An 18,962-nucleotide genomic window follows, 5' to 3' on the forward strand; every position below is an offset into this window, starting at 1 on the left:
CAGATGACATGATACTACATATAGAAAACCCTAAAGATTCCACCAAAAAACTATGAGAACTGAATTCAGTAAGGTCACGGGACACAAAATCAGTGTACAGAAATCTGTTGCATTTCTATACAGTAATAACGAAACAGCAGAGAAAGTGAAATTACAAAAATAATCCCATTTACAATTGCACTAAAAACAATACCTGGGCATAAATTTAATTGAAGAGGTGAAACATCTGCACTCTGGAAACTACAAGACACTGATGAAAGAAATCAAAGATAACACAAAGAAATGGAAAGGCATTCTATGCTCATGGGCTGGAAGAACAAATACTGTTAAATGTCTACACTACCAAAAGCAATCTACAGATTTAATGCAATCCCTACCAAAATACCAAAAATACCAGTATTTTCCACAAAGCTAGAACAAGAAATCCTAAAACTTGTATGGAACCACAAAAGACCTCCAAATAGCCAAAGCCATCTTGAAAATGAAAGGCAAAATTGGAGGTATCACTACAAAGCTGTAGTAAACAACCAAGTATGGTACTGGCACAAAAATAGACACATAGATCAATGGAACAGAATAGAAAACCCAGAAATAAACCTACAACGACATGGTTAATCTTCAACAAAGCAAGAAAGAATATCTGGAGCAAAAAGACTGTCTCTTCAACAACTGTCTTTTTTTTTTTTGGTAATGCAAAATCAAATTTATTTCCATGCATAACAGTGAAGATTGGGATACTAGATTAAAAGGAAAGCAGTCTTTTGTCAAACAGAGATCAAGATTCTTAAGTAGCTGCCTTCAAGAACTACTGCAATGGAAGACTTGCTGTGTAGCCTGCAGATGATGAAGCCTCTTAGCCCCATGTCTCCACAAACTGTTCAGGTGTGCCTTCCTTCCCAGTCGGCCTTCCTAATTCCTCCTAATAGCTATGCTGGTATTGCAGATACCTTATGTTCCTTTTCTGTTTACTCAAGAACTTTTTCAGAATTCTAAGAGATCAGTTTCAGTATTCTTAGAAGTCAAGCTCTTCAGCTCGATAGCTCGCAGGTCAGTTCCCCAGTACTCTACGTCAGGGCTCTTAGTCACCGGAAGGCAGATTTTACTCTGACGGTCTTTTAATTTTTTTAACTGCTTTGCATGTTCTCTCTTCACCACTGCTTGGTCTTGGAAAAAGGGCACATAAACAGGTGCATCAGAATATTCATCATAGTAACACGTCATCGTAAAATAAGCATCACTGACGTTCCGCTCATAAGATGCCTCATAATTAACACTCCTCGCACAGAGTGCTGGGAAAACTAGACTGCTACATGTAAAAGAATGAAACTGGTCCACTTTTTTACACCATATACAAAAATAAACTCAAAATGGATGCAAGACCTAAATGTGAGACTAGAAACCATAAAAATCCTAGAAGAGAGCTCAGGCAGTAATTTATCTGACATCAGCCATATCAACATTTTTCTTAGATATGTCTCCTGAGGCAATGAAAACAAAAGCAAAAATAAATTGTTGGGACTACATCAAAATAAAAAGCTTCTGTAGAGCAAAGCAAACAATCAACAAAACCGAAAGGCAACATACAGAATGGGAGAAGGTATTTGTAAACAACATAACTGATAGAGGGTTAGTATCCAAAATAAAAGAACTTAGAAAATTCAATATTCAAAAAATGGGCAGAAGAGATGAACAGACATTTCTCTGAAGAAGACATACAGATGACCAACAGACACATGAAAAGATGCTCAACATCACTCATCATTGGGGAAATGCAAATCAAAACCACAATAAGATATCACTTCATGCCTGTCAGAATGGCTAAAATAAAAAACACAAGTGTTGGCAAGGATGTAGAGAGAAAGGAACATTTGTGTTCTGTTGGTGGGAATGTAAATTGGTACAGCCACTGTGGAACACAGTATGGACTGTCTCTGAAAATTTAAAAACAGAATTACCCTATGATTCAGTAATTCTACTACTCAGTGTTTACCCACACAATACAAAAACACTAATTTGAAAAGATACATCAAACCCTATGTTTACTGCAGCACTATTTACAATAGCCAAATTACAGAAGCAGCCCCAGTTTCCATCAATGGATAAAGAAAAGGTACACACACATACACACACTGGAAAATTACTCAGCCATAAAAAAGAATGAAATCTTGCCATCTGCAATAACATGGATGAATCTGGAGGGTATAACACTAAGTGAAAGAAGTTAGTCAGAGGAAGACAAATACCATATGATTTCACTCATATGTGAAAATTAAGTAAACAAATGAGCAAAGAAAAAAGGAGACAATCTAAAAAATACACTCTTAACTAAAGAGAACTAATGGTTACCAGCAGAGAAGTGGGTAGGGGGATGGGTGAAACAGGTGATGGAGATCAAAGAGTATACTTACCATGATGAGCACTGTACAATGTACAGAAATAAAGAATCACTATATTGTATACCTGAAATTAATATAACATGGTATGTTAACTATACTGGAATTAAAAACAAATTTCTCTGAACATCTTGTCTATTGTTTTCCTACTAAAAGATCTCTTGGCATTAATATAAAGACTCAACAGCATGGTTATCAGTATAAAAACAAACTGATCCACAGAACAGAGAGCTGAAAAATAAACCCAGACACACATGAACAACTGATAACTGACAAAGGCAATGCAGTAGGAGAAAGGATGGCTTTTTCACTAGCAGTGGTGAAAAAATTAAGTATCTCCATGTAAACTGAACTTGGATTCATACCTCATATCTCATATAAAAATTAACTCAAAATGGATCACAGATCTAAACTTAAAACTCTAAGCCCAAGGAGAAAACATTTATGTTAAAGATTTCTTAGATACCAAACAAAAGAAAAATTCATAAAAGATAAATTGGACTTCACTAAAATAAGGAATTGGAGCTCCTTGGAAAAACAACCAAGGCTGGTACAGAAAAGTAAAAGATGAACCTAGAACCTCTCTGGTTTGGCAGAAAGAAAGAAGTACTCAAAAGTCAACAGGGGCATGTCAAAGGATAAGATTTCAACTTGAAGGGATTTCTATTGCCCAAACTGGAACAATGTGGTTATCAAAATAAATAATGAAAGGAATGGTTTATAATAAGTAAATGGAAAAGGAAAATCTCATCCATCCAGTAGAATATCAACTAATAAGTGGAAAAATAATGGCGGAAAAATCACCATTTTTGCAACACCACGATAATAAATGATAAAGGGGAAGAATCAACAGTGGATACTAGCTATGGTTTTTAGAAACAGAACAGTCACACAGGCCCCAAAGTATCTTGCAAGAGTTTACTTATTAATTACAAAGGGAGAAAAATATCTGTAAAGTGGAGAAATCTGGCTATTCAAACTAGCGATCAAAGCCAAACACCAACAACAATGGGACAGAATGACATCAAGGTTTCCTAATGTAAAGCACCTGAGGGGACACATTACTTTTGCCAAAAATGATGAATCAGGCTGGGTACAATAAGGAGAGAAAACAAACATTAGGTTTGAAAAAACGTTTGACATAAATAATTATTAACTACATCAAGGAACTGGGATAACAAGGACTGGCTAGTAAGAAGTGGAGACAATGCTCAAGAATGTTAAGTACAATAGCCGATATCATAAATATGATATATAATAGCCACCACCTCTAAGGCTAGAACACAGTGCCCAAGGAAGAACTTTCCCTTCAGAGCTGGTAAGAGACCTTGTTAGAAAAGATAACACCCATCGTTCACACTTTGGTGCTGTATCCCTGGGATTTGCAGGAATTCACCCTCTGGAACTTGTCCACAAATCTATGCTATGGTACATGCTGGCAATCTGTGTCCTGGATTTCTCCCACTATCAACAGGGGAAGAAAGGGGGCTGTGAAGGACATTATTGTGACGACTGGCAAAATTTGAATATAGATTATTTATTAGATAATAGCATTGTATTACTGTCAATCTGAATTTGGTAATTCTACTGTGGTTACAGAGGATTATCCTTGCATATCTCAAAACTCATGAACTTGTACATTTATTTTCTTTTAAAGATTTTATTTATTTATTTGACAGAGATCACAAGTAAGCAGAGAGCAGGTAGAGAGAGAGGAGGAAGCAGGCTCCCCGCTGAGCAGAGAGCCCAATGCAGGGCTCTATCACAGGGCCCTGGGATCATGACCTGAGCAGAAAGCAGAGGCTTTAACCCACTGAGTCACCCAGGTGCCCCAACTTGTACATTTTAAATACGTGCAGCTTACTGTATGTTAATCTTTTCTCAGTAAAGCTAAAAACAAACAAAAAAACCACCACAACAACAACACAAAACTTTTAAAAAACAGAATCTGTACTTCAGAGACACATTGAGATATTTGGGGCTCAAGGTTCATGTCTACAACCTGCTCCCATATAAATGAGAAAAAATAACACCAAGTATACTGAAGTGAGAAATACATAAAATGCAGCAAAATCTAGTATCCTTAGAAAGGGCTCACAGGAACAGTAGTTTCGAAGTTCTTACATATGTTCTTTATGCTTAAACATCAGTTGGCTGGGTATGTCTCAATTCACATTTTTTTCTGTGAAAATCTTAAAAACCTTTACTCCACAGTCTTCCAGATTCAAGTACTAATGTTGGAGAATCTAGATAATGTGGCATTCTTTCCAACTAACTAATGTAGTCTTTTTGTGTATACGCCCAAAGTATTACTTTTTTAAAAATTTTAAAGCCCTAGAACATGTTTCAGTGGTGGCTATTGTTTCAGCTTTTCTAAGCACACAGTGAACCCTTATAATACAGATGTTCATCTTTTAACATTTTCTTGTTTTTGTTTTTGCTTTTTTCCAAACAGTCTCCAGGTGCTATTATTAATGTCCATATATTTACGTGCATATGCATATAAGATCTTCTTGTCACTTCATGAATTTCTTTTATCTCTTTACTTGATTTGTTTTCACCTGTTCTTTTCCATCATTTCTTTCTTTTATGGTACTTTCTAGAGCGTCTACTCATTCAAGAACTTTTCTGATTCATCTTCATTTCTGAAAAATTTCTAATTACTTCCTACGTCTGTCACTTTTTCATGACCTTCTATAGCATAGGAGCTTATTTCTAAACTTTCTAATTCAATTTATATTTTTTTCCTACCATACTGTTTAATTTTCCCAGCTTATTTTTTAGAAATCGGTTTCATTATATCTCTGCTTTGAGACCAAAGTATCCTGCTACCTTCATTTTCTCAGATCTGTTATTCAAAGGACTTTCATTTTTTTTCTTATACTATCTTTCAATTAAATTATAGTACTTTCTATAAATCATAGTAGAAGGGGTTTTCCTATACATGACCTGTAAAAAGACTAAGATAGCTTTCTTAGATTGAGTTTGTAAGGTTTCCTCTTATGCTGTTACCACAAAGCATTCAAATCTATGGTACTTTAGTGTAACTACTTCCCTAAGATCTTCTAAGATCTGCCTCCTCCATGCCCCCTTGCCACAGGTATCTGAGCCTTTTCTCTTCTTTGCCTCTACATTCCTACTCTCATCAACTTTTGTTTATTTGCAGCAGTTTCTTCTCAGTGTGGGGCTCTGTTCTTTGACTGAATATTTCTAAGAATCTCATCTCAGGAACCAGGCTGTCCCGGCCTCCTTCGTACTTCTGGGCAGCAAACGGTCTCTCATTTCAGACCCTATTAGCAGTTTGTGGACCACACTTTGAATAGCACTGCCCTAAAATACTCTGCTTTTTTAGAGAGGTGCTGGGTAGCTCTAGAAGAAGGCAGATAGGTATCACTATAAATGTATGATCTCTAGAAGCAAGTGGGCCTCAACAAGATCTGCAATCATGCTACATTCTACTGGGAAATGCATTCCACTCTGAACACACAAACAAACCTTTTATATATACACCTATTCTTGCCTTCTCTCCTGTTAGTACCAAAATCTCTCTCCTACCCAAAGTCACCAACCTCTCCACCTATGCCTTGGATCATTCCTATCCTGCCTTCTCAGAACCCTCACACACTCACTTACAATTCCCTTCTTTGATATGTTCAATAGCTCACTTGACTGAACTTTTCCACTTTCACATAAACATGATTAAGCCTTTCCTATTTAGGCAATAAACAAGAAACCCTCCTTATCTCCCATTTTTCTCCCCGTGTATTTCCTTATCCCTTTAAATTTCTCCAGAATTGTCTTAACTGCCCACCCATTATATAACCTACCCATTAGGGTATCCCCTTCTACTTCTCCACTAAAATATGCTTTTGCACGACTGCCATGTTTCTAACACTCAAAATGTTTTTGGCCTCTCTTACTTGACCTTGCAGGAACACCACACTGTGAAGCACCACTGCCTTTCCTTCCTTGCCTTCCATGACACTGTATCTTCCTGGTTTTCTTGTACCTCTTCTCAGTCTCCTTTTCTAGGTTTCCATCCTACATACCCATTACATGTTTGATTTCCTAAAAAGTCTTGTCCTAGGTAATCTCCTCACTCTACTCTCCAGAGAAGAAGGGAAAGGAACAGAGGACAAAAGAAGACCGAAACGAAGGGTCGAAGAAGTGGGAGGAAATCTTAATACCAAAAGATAGGTGAGAAAGTGAGCTGAGAAAATTAGTAAAAGCTAACTTGCACACAACACACAAGTCAAGTATAGAAGACTGATGAGGACCAGAAGAAACATAAATCAACATGTACCAGTACAAAGAGACAGACACTAGGATTGTCATGTGCTAGAGGCTCTCTTCCTGGTTATCCTTAATGCTGAATATAGACAGTCAAGAAATCCCAGAAAGACTATTTATTCATAATCAAGGTAAAAATAGAGACCGTCTGGTAGTTATGATTTCCAATTACTATAAATGACAGTTTTCTTTTAAATTTCTTGTATCATGGGACGCCTGGGTGGCTCAGTTGGTTATGCAGCTGCCTTGGGCTCAGGTCATGATCCCAGCGTCCTGGAATCAAGTCCCGCATCGGGCTCCTTGCTCGGCAGGGAGCCTGCTTCTCCCTCTGCCTCTGCCTGCCATTCTGTCTGCCTGTGCTTGCTCTCTCTCCCTCTCTCTCTCTGACAAATAAATAAAATCTTTAAAAAAAAAAATAAATTTATTGTATCATGACAAGAGTACCTATGGACTATGTTATTTTAGAAGAAATCAGAACAAAGTTTTCTTAGGAATCCTCTATTTTTACAACTTAGAAGAGGATCTGAAAACCATTTTTAAAGATGAGGTAAACAGAGAAAAACACTGAGGCAATTCAGCTGATAGTTATATTCCCATGTTGTCTTAAAAAAAACAAGTATTTGAACATGCACCTATATATATATATATATATATATATATATAATGTATATATACTACAGAACTAGTATACCCCATATATATCACACAAACAAGACATTTTGAAAGACTAAAATAAGGGTTAAATATTTTTTTTTCTTGTTTATAATTTTTATTTTCTATACATTATATTTTGACATCTTAATTATTCTGGCTAAAGTGAGATTGCCTCTTCAGGGGCTATTCAGTTTTGTTTTGTTTTTTTAATTTTATTTTTTATAAACATATATTTTTTTTCCCCAGGGGTACAGGTCTGTGAATCGCCAGGTTTACACACTTCACAGCACTCACGATAGCACATACCCTCCCCAATGTCCATAACCCCAACCCCCCTCTCCCAACCCCCCTACCCCCAGCAACCCTCAGTTTGTTTCGTGAGATTAAGAGTCACTTATGGTTTATCTCCCTCCCAATCCCATCTTGCTTCATTTACTCTTCTCCTATAAGGGTTAAATATTTTTAAATACCTTGCTAATCATGATAGCTTCATACCACTATTTTCTAATGGTCCAAGATACAACACACACTTAGGCACAGTTTGCCATTAATATAGAGGATGTCAGTTATTTTCAAAGAGTCTTCTCAATAATTCTGAAACTTTTAGGCCCAATTATTAGATTTGGTTAGAAAATCACTTCTGTTAACCTCACAGTAAGACTGATAAAGAACCTATGAAGTTATCAGTTCTTCCACTGCAATGCTTTCATACTTACAAATTAGTATTATCTTTATCATAGCTGAAAATGAGACTTCAAAGATTCAGATAATTTAGGGCTGCTGGAAAATCACGACTCCCATCAGGTCCATACACCTGATAAAATGAAAAACAAAATGGAGCAGCAACAATCACAGCTTTCTATAGAACACAGATTTCCTTGCTGGCTCAACCACCACTGACTGCATATTCAGGTGCCAGGAAATGACAAATACCTATCCCTGTACATAACACTAAAGAAGTCATCAAATATAGGAAGCCCTGAGGAGCTTTCTGTATTTTCCTAAACTGGAGAGGAGCCAAGTTAGCAGCATCCAACCTTGATGACAGACTTAAATGTAACTCTCTGTCCTATTAATTGAAGTTGGGGATACTTTTTATTGCCATTACACATGTGCCCTACATCCTACAATTTAGGGATTCTCCAGGCTGCTGAAACTGAGGGTCTTTTTAAAGTGGCTTCCATATAGGAATTTCCCAGAAACTGAGATCAGGGTTTTTCATGTCAGGGTCCTGGTAAGGGCCTATCATGATCTTCAATTTTTGTCAGTCATTTTAGTTAAAAACAGAGGCCACAACCCATAAGCCAACTTATCCAAGAACATGTAAATTGTGTTACAATACATGTCTGTGTGTGCTAGGGGTGGAGTGGGGATTACAATAGGGTCCGCAGTATAGAAATCCTACCACCTCCAGAGCAGCTGTGTATAGTTTGGTTGTACAGCACAAGGGACTAGTTAATTTAAGAGGGCAAATGAAGATTAATATGCATTCCACTTCCTATGCCATGTAGTTGTTGGTGCTACATATGCCAAGAGGACATGTATTCCTAACTCTGTCAAAGATAACTTTTGGACTTGCAGCAGCCCTCATTCCTCCCCCTTAGAATACTCTGTATGCTATATGCGAAATGTAGCCATATGACATGCTTATTCATGTGACCACAACATTCCACTTATCAAGTACTTTAAAGCTTAACTTAAAAAAAGTTCTAATGTTTTCCTTCAACTCAATGAATTATGTTACCTCATAATGTGTGACACACATCCCATTCTGGAGACTACTGGTCTGGTATGTACTTGAAAATGCAGATGTAAATTTGAGAAAGGGGTCAAGGTTATAAGAAGAAATGTAGGGCTCATGCATTTAGGATGATAGTTTAACTTGGTGAGATCTGGAGACACAAGAACCAAATTACCCACATGTTAAGTATATTAAAAAGGAGCAATGCAATCTAAAAATGGTATTTTGACATCAACTTTCCACCAGGACAGCGTAACCAGTAACAAGACAAGTTTGCCTACCATAAACAACTGTATGTAACTGGGAAGAATACATGAGGCAACTGTCTTCCGGCACTGGACAACAGGCAATGAGGACTGTGATCCCTGAAAAAGGGGAAATTCACGAGGTGAACTCTAAGATGTCCTGATTCTCTGCCTGGGAACTATTTCCCAACCATAATGTAGGCAGCAAGAGCCTAAGTAGAACATAGCTTAAAAAGCCTGAGAAATATCTGGGGCTTGAAACAAATTAAACACCGAAGAGAGGAGAGCCCCAAAGAGTGAGGGTGCCCGCTGTCTCTCCAGGGTTTCTCCAAGTCCTTGGCTGAAGGATACCATGCATGTGCACAGCAAGACTTTACGAAGCTTACGAGAGAACGGTAGCTAAGGGCTTGAGAAAAACAAAGATACTAGAGGCCCAGGAGGAACAAAGAGAAAACAAAGTCTTAAAAAGTAGTCTTAAACTTGACTATACTAATAATTACTTAAAATGTAAATGGTTAAACAATTAAAAGCAAAAATTTATAGGTTGGATTAAAAAAGCAAGACACTATTATTCACTATGTACAAGAGACCTACTTTAAATAGAAAGGTTAAAAGTAAAAGAATGGAAAAATACACCATTCAAACAGAGGTAGAAAACTGGTATAGTTTTATTAACCTAAGACAATGGAGACTTCATGAAAAAGTAGTATGAGAGAGAAAGAACATTTCATAGTGTTCAAAAGGCAGACAATCAATCAGATAAAGCTTCAAAATACTTGCAGCAAAAATCAGGATTAAAGGAATAAAAAGGTCAACAACCATGAGATTTTAACATTCTTCTCTCCATTACAGGTAGAACAATTAGAACTCCCCCCCACCCCGCAAAAAAAAGAAAACCAAACCAAAACAAAGATTTTCACAACACTATCAAACAACTTGACCTAACTGAAATTTATAGAACTACACCAAACAACTGTGGATATAATTTAAATTCTTTTCAATACACACAGACCATTCACCAAGAAAGATAATATATTAGGAAATCAAATGTCTCAATAACTTCAAATCTTACAGACTTAACAAAAAAATAGAGTATTTTTTTCTTGCTACAATGGAATAAGTGATACAGAAAATCCCCAAATAACTTTAAATTATTTTTAAGATTTTATTTATTTATTTATATATTTGACAGACAGAGATCACAAGTAGGCAGAGAGGCAGGCAGAGAGAGAGGAAGAAGCAGGCTCCCCGCTGAGCAGAGAGCCCCATTCGGGGGCTCAATCCCAGGACTCTGGGATCATGACCTGAGCCGAAGGCAGGGGCTTTAACCCACTGAGCCACCCAGGCACAAACCCCCCGCAGCCCCACCTCCAAATAACTTTAAATTAACACATTTCTGAGCAATCCATCAATCACAGAAGAAATCACAAGAAAAAATTTTAAATATTTTAAGAGAATGTTAAAAACACAAAATTTGTTTGAGGTGGTGAACGTGTGTGCTTAGAGAGAAAACTCTACCGTTAAAGGAGAGACAATAAATAAAATTAACAAAGCCACAAGTTAGTTGATAAGCCCTTAGGAATAGCAAGCAAGAAAAAGAGCAAACACTACAAATAGAAAAACAAAGGAGGTCTGGGACATTGTTCATGCCCTGAAAACATTAAAAGGGAAAGGGAATGTGTGAACAAATATATGCTAAAAATGTACCAATTAGATGAAACAGAAAATTTTCAATTTATCTAAATGGATTCATGAAGAAATAAAACATCTGAACAGCCCTTTATCAAGTAAAGACACTGAATTCCTAATCAAAAACCTTCTCATATACAAAACTCTAAACCCAAATGGACTCAATGATTTCTGTCAAATATTTAAAGAATTACTAGTAATTTTATAAAACCTTATTCAGAAAACTAGACATGGAACACTTTATATACTTTTTGAGGCCAGTTACTACCCTGATACCAAAATCAGATAAAGATACAAGAAAACTCTATCACCAATATTCCCCAAGAACATAAAAAAAGTCCTTAAGTATTAGCAAATCAAATCCAGAAGTACACAAACAGGATAATACATGGTGACCAAGCAGAGCATATCCCAAGAATGCAAGATAGTTTTAACATCTTCACCACATTAACAGAAAAAAGGTGAAAATCCAGATCATTTTAACAGATGCAGAAACTGCATTTAACAAAATTCATCATCCAACACAATTAAAATCCGCAGCACACTATGAACAGAAGGGAGCTTCTTAATTTTGATAATAGGCAACTGTAAAAAGCTAATAGTTCTAACATATTAATGATGAACAATTAACGTTATCCTCCTAAGATCAGGAATAAGGCAAGGATGTCACCTCTCATTTAACAGTGAAATTAAACTTCTATTCAATATTGAACTGGAGGTCCTATTTAGTGCAATAAGGGAAGAAGATAACAGAAATTAGGAAAGAAAGAAGTAAAACTATCTACCTGTGAGCAACAGGATAGTTTAAGAAGAAAATCTTAATAGACAAAAAAAAAAAAAAACTATGATTTTTAAAATAAAAACTACTAAGCTTTAATCATCAAATTTAGAAAGATAATGGGATACAATCAATATACAAAAGTAAATTGTATTTTAGCTATCAACCTAAAAATACCAATAGCATTAAACAACATCATAAAATATTTTGGAATAAACTAAAATACTGTGCAAGACTACTATGATAAAATAGTGTTGAAAGCAATTAAAGATCTAAATAGGAGATAAAAGATGTTTATAGATAGGAATACTCAATGCTGTTACATCATTCTCCCAAAGTAGTATCTGGATTTAATGCAATTCTAATCAAAATCGTAGCAGGCTTCTGTGTAGAAATTAACAAGATGATTCTAAAATTTATGAAGAAATGTAAATGACTCCAAAGAGCAAAACAATTTTTGAAAAAGAACAAAATTATCCAACTGAAAATCTACTTTAAAAGCTATGGCAACAGGGGCACCTGGGTGGCTTAGTCGGTTAAGCAGCTGCCTTTGGCTTAGATCACCATCCGAGGGTCCTGGGCTGGAGCCCCACACCAAGCTCCCCGCCAAGCAGGAAGTCTATTTCTGCTTCTCCCTCTCCATCTGCCCCTCCCTCTGCTCATGCTCCCGTGTGCTCTCTGGTGCTCTCATATAAATAAATAAAATCTTAAAAAAAAAGAAAGAAAGAAAGAAGAAGCTACAGCAATTAAAAAAAAAAAAACAACACTTATTATTGACTGGATAGCTCAAAAGAAAAGTGTTTAAAAATAGAACCATACATATATGTTCAACTGATTTTTAACAAAAATGCCAAAGTGATATAATGGGAAAAGTACCCTTTTCAATAAATGGTACTTTAACATATGGTTGAAAACATGAACCTCAACTCTTATGCCTCATACAAAAATTGCTCAAAATAGATGATACATCTAAATATAAAAACCAAAACTATAAAAGTGCTGAAAGGACAAAGTCTTAGTAAACTTAGAGTAGGTAAAGAATTAACTATAAAAAAAAAAAAAATGACAAATCAGATTTAAGTAAAATTTAAAACTTCAGCTCTTCAAAAGACACTATTAAGAAAGTGAACAGGCAAGCTACAGGAGTAAATATGTGCACTACATGTGTCTAACAAAGGACCAGGATACAGAATGTATATCAAGAATATTTACTTTTTAATAATGTAACCAATTACATAATTTTAAAATTCTACAAAAGACAAACTGAAATTCTACCAAAAAGCTGTAATAACTAATAAGCACAGGAAAAGATGCTCATCATTATTCATCAGGGAAATGAAAATTAAAACCATGAGACTCCCCTTTGCACATACCAGAACGAGTAAAATTAAAGACTAACACCCAAACTGGCGAGGATATGAACCAACTGGAACTCTCATACGTTGCTGGAAGGAATGCAAAACAGTACAACCAGTGTAAATACACATTTATGATACAAACAAGAAATTCCAATTCTAAGTATTTACTCAAGGAAATGAAAACATCCACATAAAGACTTGTCTACAAATATTTGTAACAGTTTTATTCATAATAGCCCCCAATTCAAAACAATAGTATAATTTCCATTAACAGGTGAATACCATATATAGCACTGTTTATGTACAAAACTGGCAGGCAATATGGATCTGTCTTAAATACTATTATTTCTCTGACACTGTATCTTGTACTCACAAGGTGATTTATACTTCTCACCAAGAACCCAAAGAAATCATGTCCCAGAATTGACAGTTACATGTTATAGACTACCAGTTAGTAAAGAAGTGTAAGAAAACTGATGGATTCTGGGGCGCCTGGGTGGCTCAGTGGGTTAAAGCCTCTGCTTTCGGCTCAGGTCATGATCCCAGGGTCCTGGGATGGAGCCCTGCATCGGGCTCTCTGCTCAGCGGGGAGCCTGCTTCCTCCTCTCTCTCTGCCTGCTTCTCTGCCTGATGGTGATCTCTGTCAAATAAATAAATAAAATCTTAAAAAACGAAAACAAAAACAAAAAACCCACCCCTGATGGATTCCTATTTTTTGCTCTCCCTGGACAAATAATGTGACCCTTTTCAAGAGTATGTCCAGTATTCTTGTAAAAATAGCTTAGGGTGAGGGAATGGGGTAACTGGGTGATGGGCATTAAGGAGGGCACATGATGTGATGACCACTGGGAGTAATAGGCAACCGATAAATTATTGAACACTACATCTGAAACTAATGATGTACTATATGTTGGCTAATTTAATATAAACAAAAAATTAAAAAGAAAAAAATAGCTTAGAGCTTGCAACTCTTACTGAACACTACACGAATGCCACAAAATATTGCACAATGTTGTAACACTTCTTTAAAATCAGTTCGTCTTCTGACTTCAGGTACCTATAATGTACCTAAAGAAAATATATTTTCTAAGCTCTTCCCTCTTTCCTGGATATAACCTCACACTAAGAAAATGACAGTCACTCACACCTGAGGTAGTCATCCAACTTTAGCATGTGGTCACTCAACCTCATTCCTTCCAACTGGCAGCCTTACAAAGGACAGTTTCAACCCATGTTCTCAATGAAGTGTTGGGAACTAGCGTAATTGTGTCTGAGCATTTACAAATTATAATATATATCTTTTTGTTATTACAAGTTAGCCTTATTTCTTTTTCACAAAAAAATATTTTAGAAGGATTTATTTTCTATGAATTTCATTTAGAATTAAAGGGAGCACCAAAAATTACTAAATAGAAAAATTCGGCCTGATAGTGCTGAAAACTATTATTCTATACCTTGAATTTTGGTCTTAATTTCCTAAAGAATCCTCTTACGATCAATTTTATTTTGGAATATAATACTGCTTGAACTAAAGAAACACTAGGGTTTAATACTATATTCTAGAATTCTAAAAATACACCAAGCAGGGCTCTCTGGAGGGTGGGCCTAGAAATCTCAATTTTTTAAAGATTTTTATTTATTTCAGAGAGAGAGTATGTGTGAAAAAGCAGGGAGGAGGGGCAGAGGAAGAGGCAGATGCAGGCTCTCTGCTGAGCACAGAGTCCGCTACCCGGTAAGGACTAGGATCCCAGGATCCTGAGATCATGACCTGGTCTGAAGGGAGACACTTAACCAACTGAGCCACCCAGGCACATCTAGAAATCTAAATTTTTAATAAATATACCACTGACTCTAGTACAGCTATAAATTTGAAAACCACTATCTAAACCTAAAAGAGAAGAGTGTAACTACAACATGATTGTGGCCTCCACAAAACTTGTTTTCTTTGACCTACAGAATGGGCCTGTGTGCATGTTTATTTTTTTTTTTTATTTACTTGCCAACATCTAATACTAGAGAAAGCTCTCACAGAAATCCGAGCTTCAGACTTCTCATTAAGAGAAATTATACATATATATATGTCCTTTAATACTGATCCTCCCCTCTCTTGCATGACTTGCATGACAACCTGCTGGAGCTTAGTTTGCTTCCTCTCCCTTTCCCTCCCCCCTCATTCCTATTATTTCACCCCCAAGATCATAGGTCTCTAACTCAGATAGCTAGCTTAGCTCCTGCAGGTATTAGAGTCTGACCCACAATGACTATCCACAGTTTCATTAGGAGAATGCAGTCAGTACAGGTGATCAAATGAACCCTCTCTATTTATGAAATGTACTGGCTCAAGTTTTACTTCAGCTAGTATTAAAATAAGTTTGCAAGGAGAGAAGAGAATATATTCAAGTCGGTAAGATTCAGGATAGATAGTATCTTTAATTTATTGAACATAACCCTAACTTTTCTTGTACTGTATTTAAAATATCATTGTTAGAGACTTTGTCTTTCTTAGTATAAAAGCAAAAACATTACCTTCTAATTTAAAATGCTTTCTTGAAAAATTTAAATGCTTTAAAATTTAAATGCTTTCTTGGAACTCTTGCTGATAATACAAACACCAAGATAAAATACATCGAGAGACTAGAATTACACAGAACATTTTGAGAAATCTGAAATTGAAAACATGTCTTCAGAATTTAGTTTCAGAGTTTTTATTATCCATGTTCTCATTCATTCAGGTCTAAGCATCATGGCCAGGAACATGATAAATCTTAATTCTAGAATTATGCAAAACCCAGATCCTAACCGGCTACCAGCCTCCTTGACCAATTAAAATATAAATAAAAGAAACCTTAAAATGTGTCTAAAAATTAAGAACTAAGATTGAAGTTTCACTTATACTAAATTTCCACAGGTGGGCCACATCTGAGAAAACACTGTGAAAGATCTGAGACTTCAGCCTACTTGCAAGCTAGCTTACCATTTGGTACAAGATACAAAGACTCAGGGATGAGACAAGGGGCGGTTTATTAGTTACTCACAATAACATAAGCCAAAGCATCAACATTTTTGTGCTGGTTTCCAGAATTCCATTTCCCACCAGACAAGGTGAAAAGGACCAGCTGACACCTGCACAGGAGTGAGTGGGGTTACACAGGAGGAAACCTAAACTTAGAGAAGCCCAATCTTTTATCATGGGCAGTAAGCATGCGGGCCTTTCACTCCAGTAGACATTAACTGGACCATGTGCATGCCTGATCTTTGCTCTGGTGGAAGACACTATCTCTATCTTCCAAGGCTGATCCTTATAGAAACATCTTCTAAAAATAGAAACAAAGGGCAGTCAGTACCTCCCTGGCACGACCTGCAGAAACTGAGCGACCCATGGAAAATTGGCTCCCTCAACTAGGTACTGTTTGTAACATATAACCAAATGAAGAGTCTAAAACCACTATTTACGCATCAATTTTACATATACCCCTTGACCCAGCTTCAATTATTTAATTAGCGTTTTATCTCGAATCAACTAGACCCTCTAACAGAAAGTATGTATTAAAAATTAATATTCCCCCTTTTCCGGTTACTTTCTATTTTTAAAAAAGAGGTGCTCCAATATTTGCACTATTACAATTTTAAAATCCTCAAGCATTCTTCCAGAATAACTACTGCACTTACTTCGACTAACTTTAAATGTTTCAAACCTGTTAACGTTAGCAAAGGGAACTACCTGTCAAAAGTCTCATTATACAGTAACAAATACCACAAAGAGAACAGTAACTTCAACATTTCTAGCTGTCCTCTACGAAATACAAGAAAAGCCTGCACCCCAAGTCACTTTGTTCTATTTCTCTTTACCCTTTACCGTTTCAAAAGAAAATCTTCCAATGAGAAAAGACAACAAAATGCCGTTTCTTTTGGTTCCTTTGTCCCTAGCAGAAGGGAGTTAAATCGAGGACTCGTTGACTCGTTAAGGTAAAGAACCTGAAACAGGCAAGATAGTAAACAGACGGCATCCGATCTGTAATCAATCACCGAAGAAAGTCACCATCACTTCATCTTCATCCCTCCCTTCCCCCCTCCAGCTCAAATAACGTGGGTATACACGAGATGATTAGGATCATATGGACCCGGACAAAGCTTTGGGGAGGCAGAGGGGAGCAGTTAACAAGATGCAGTCGGCAAAGAATCCGAGATACCCACTAGAGCCCACTCCAACAGAGGTTTTCCTCAAAAGTGCGGGTCGCCCGGGCCACCCAACCCTGGAGGAGAACGCCGAGCAGCAGGAGGAGCGGCAGCGGCGCCGCCAAGTCCTCAGCACCCGTGGAAGTTGCTCGCGGGGCGCGCGGCACGCCGCAGAGCGCGCGGGCCCTCCATGTCACCGCCGCCAACACAGACCCTCCTCCTCGCCCCTCCCCCGCCGCGCACCCCGGGCGGCGGCGACATGACAGCGGGTCGCGCCGCACAAGGGCGCTCGCCTCCCCGAGCCCCTCCCCCGGCTCCCCCGCGCCCACGGCCGGCTCTCACCTTGGGTGGCGAACGGCGAGGAGCCGCTGACCGGCGAGCCGGGGACGGGGACGGGCGGCGGGGTCTCGGCCGAACCCAGCATGGGCGCGGGCAGCATGAGGTAGCGCTGGGGCGCGGGCAGGCAGCGCTGGCAGAAGGAGTGCAGGCAGGGCAGCAGCTTGGGCGCCCGGCTCTGGATGTTCTGGTGGCACACGGCGCAAGTGTCCAACAGGTTGAGCCGGGCCGCCTCGCCTCCGCGCTCCGAGTCTGGGCCCTGCCGACTCTCGGCCTCGTTCTCCCCGCTTGGCGCCGCCGAGGGCCCCCCGGCGGCCGCCGCCGAAGCCGCCGCGGCCGCCGTCGCCGCCTTCTCCACAGCCACCTCCATTGTCCTGCCCCCGCCGCCGCCGGGAAAGGGGGAGCGCGATCTCCGCCTGCCGCCGCCCCCGACGACCTCCTCCGCCTCCTCCTCACAGGCCGCTTGGGTGACCCGCGGGAGAGGGAGGGCGGGCGGGCCGGGCCGAGGAAGCCTCCTCAGGCCCCGGGGATCCGCCTCCCGGGTGGCGCGGCCGGAAGAAGGGGATCTGTCAGCGGGAACCGTTCCTCGCACCGGGAAGGCTGCGCCCCGTCCGCTTCGCCAACCGCCGCGGCGCTCGTCGAATCCGCCCAGCCCGCCCTCGTCTCCCCGCCTTTCTCCCTGGGCCCCCGGCCCACCTCAAGCCCCGCCCCCACCCACCCTCTCCCGGCAACTGAGGCGACGGCAGGGAACGCGCCGCCCAATAGCCGCCGCGCCTGGCCAGGGGGCGGGGCCTGCCCGAGCCCGCGAGGCTCCGACGGCCGCGGCGGGAGGCTGGGAGGTGGGAAGGCGCTTGCCCAGCCCCGCCCCCACCGCACTCCTAGAGCCGCGGCTTCTGATTGGGCCTTTGTGTGTGTTTCGCTCCTCTGAAAAGATTAAGGGATCATTTGTTAATGACAGACCGACTAATTCAGTCCGCCTGTGTTAGCCCCTCCTATGGGGCGGAGCTCCACCGTGCGCACTCGACGCGGTTAATTAAGTAACTGCTCCGAAAAGTCCCGTTTTACTGCCGAAAGACCCGGGTCCTGTAGGAAGAGTAAATATGGTGGGAGGGTCAAAGGATGACGAAGTAGAGATTGTGAAGAGCAAACAAGGGAAGAATTTTATAAATGGAGAAATGTTGTGTGAGAAAGATGCTGTGGTGGCAGCATGGATGTGCCACCTGAATTCACTCTTCTCTATTATGAAATGAGGGAACATGAGGAATAAGGGTGGAGGTTCTCTTGCAAACTCGGGAATTTTTA

General features: G+C 39.2%; 1 protein-coding gene across 4 annotated transcripts in view; it reads right to left on the reverse strand.

Annotated features, from left to right (window-relative positions):
• TRIM24 (tripartite motif containing 24) overlaps positions 1 to 18,369 on the reverse strand; it is a 93,193-nt gene extending 74,824 nt beyond the window's left edge. For 3 of the 4 annotated variants that reach the window (XM_032868328.1, XM_032868318.1, XM_032868308.1), the window contains exon 1: positions 17,667 to 18,369. In XM_032868328.1, the coding sequence (XP_032724219.1) occupies positions 17,667 to 18,030 (364 nt within the window). In that variant the 5' untranslated portion in view covers positions 18,031 to 18,369. The remainder of the gene's footprint in view (positions 1 to 17,666) is intronic. The other variant, XM_032868301.1, reaches the window with a different exon arrangement.
• Positions 18,370 to 18,962: the final 593 nt, after the last annotated feature.

The sequence above is a fragment of the Lontra canadensis genome, unplaced genomic scaffold (genome assembly GCF_010015895.1).
Source record: "Lontra canadensis isolate GAN:19392208 unplaced genomic scaffold, GSC_riverotter_1.0 scaffold2, whole genome shotgun sequence".
Lineage (NCBI taxonomy): Eukaryota > Metazoa > Chordata > Mammalia > Carnivora > Mustelidae > Lontra > Lontra canadensis.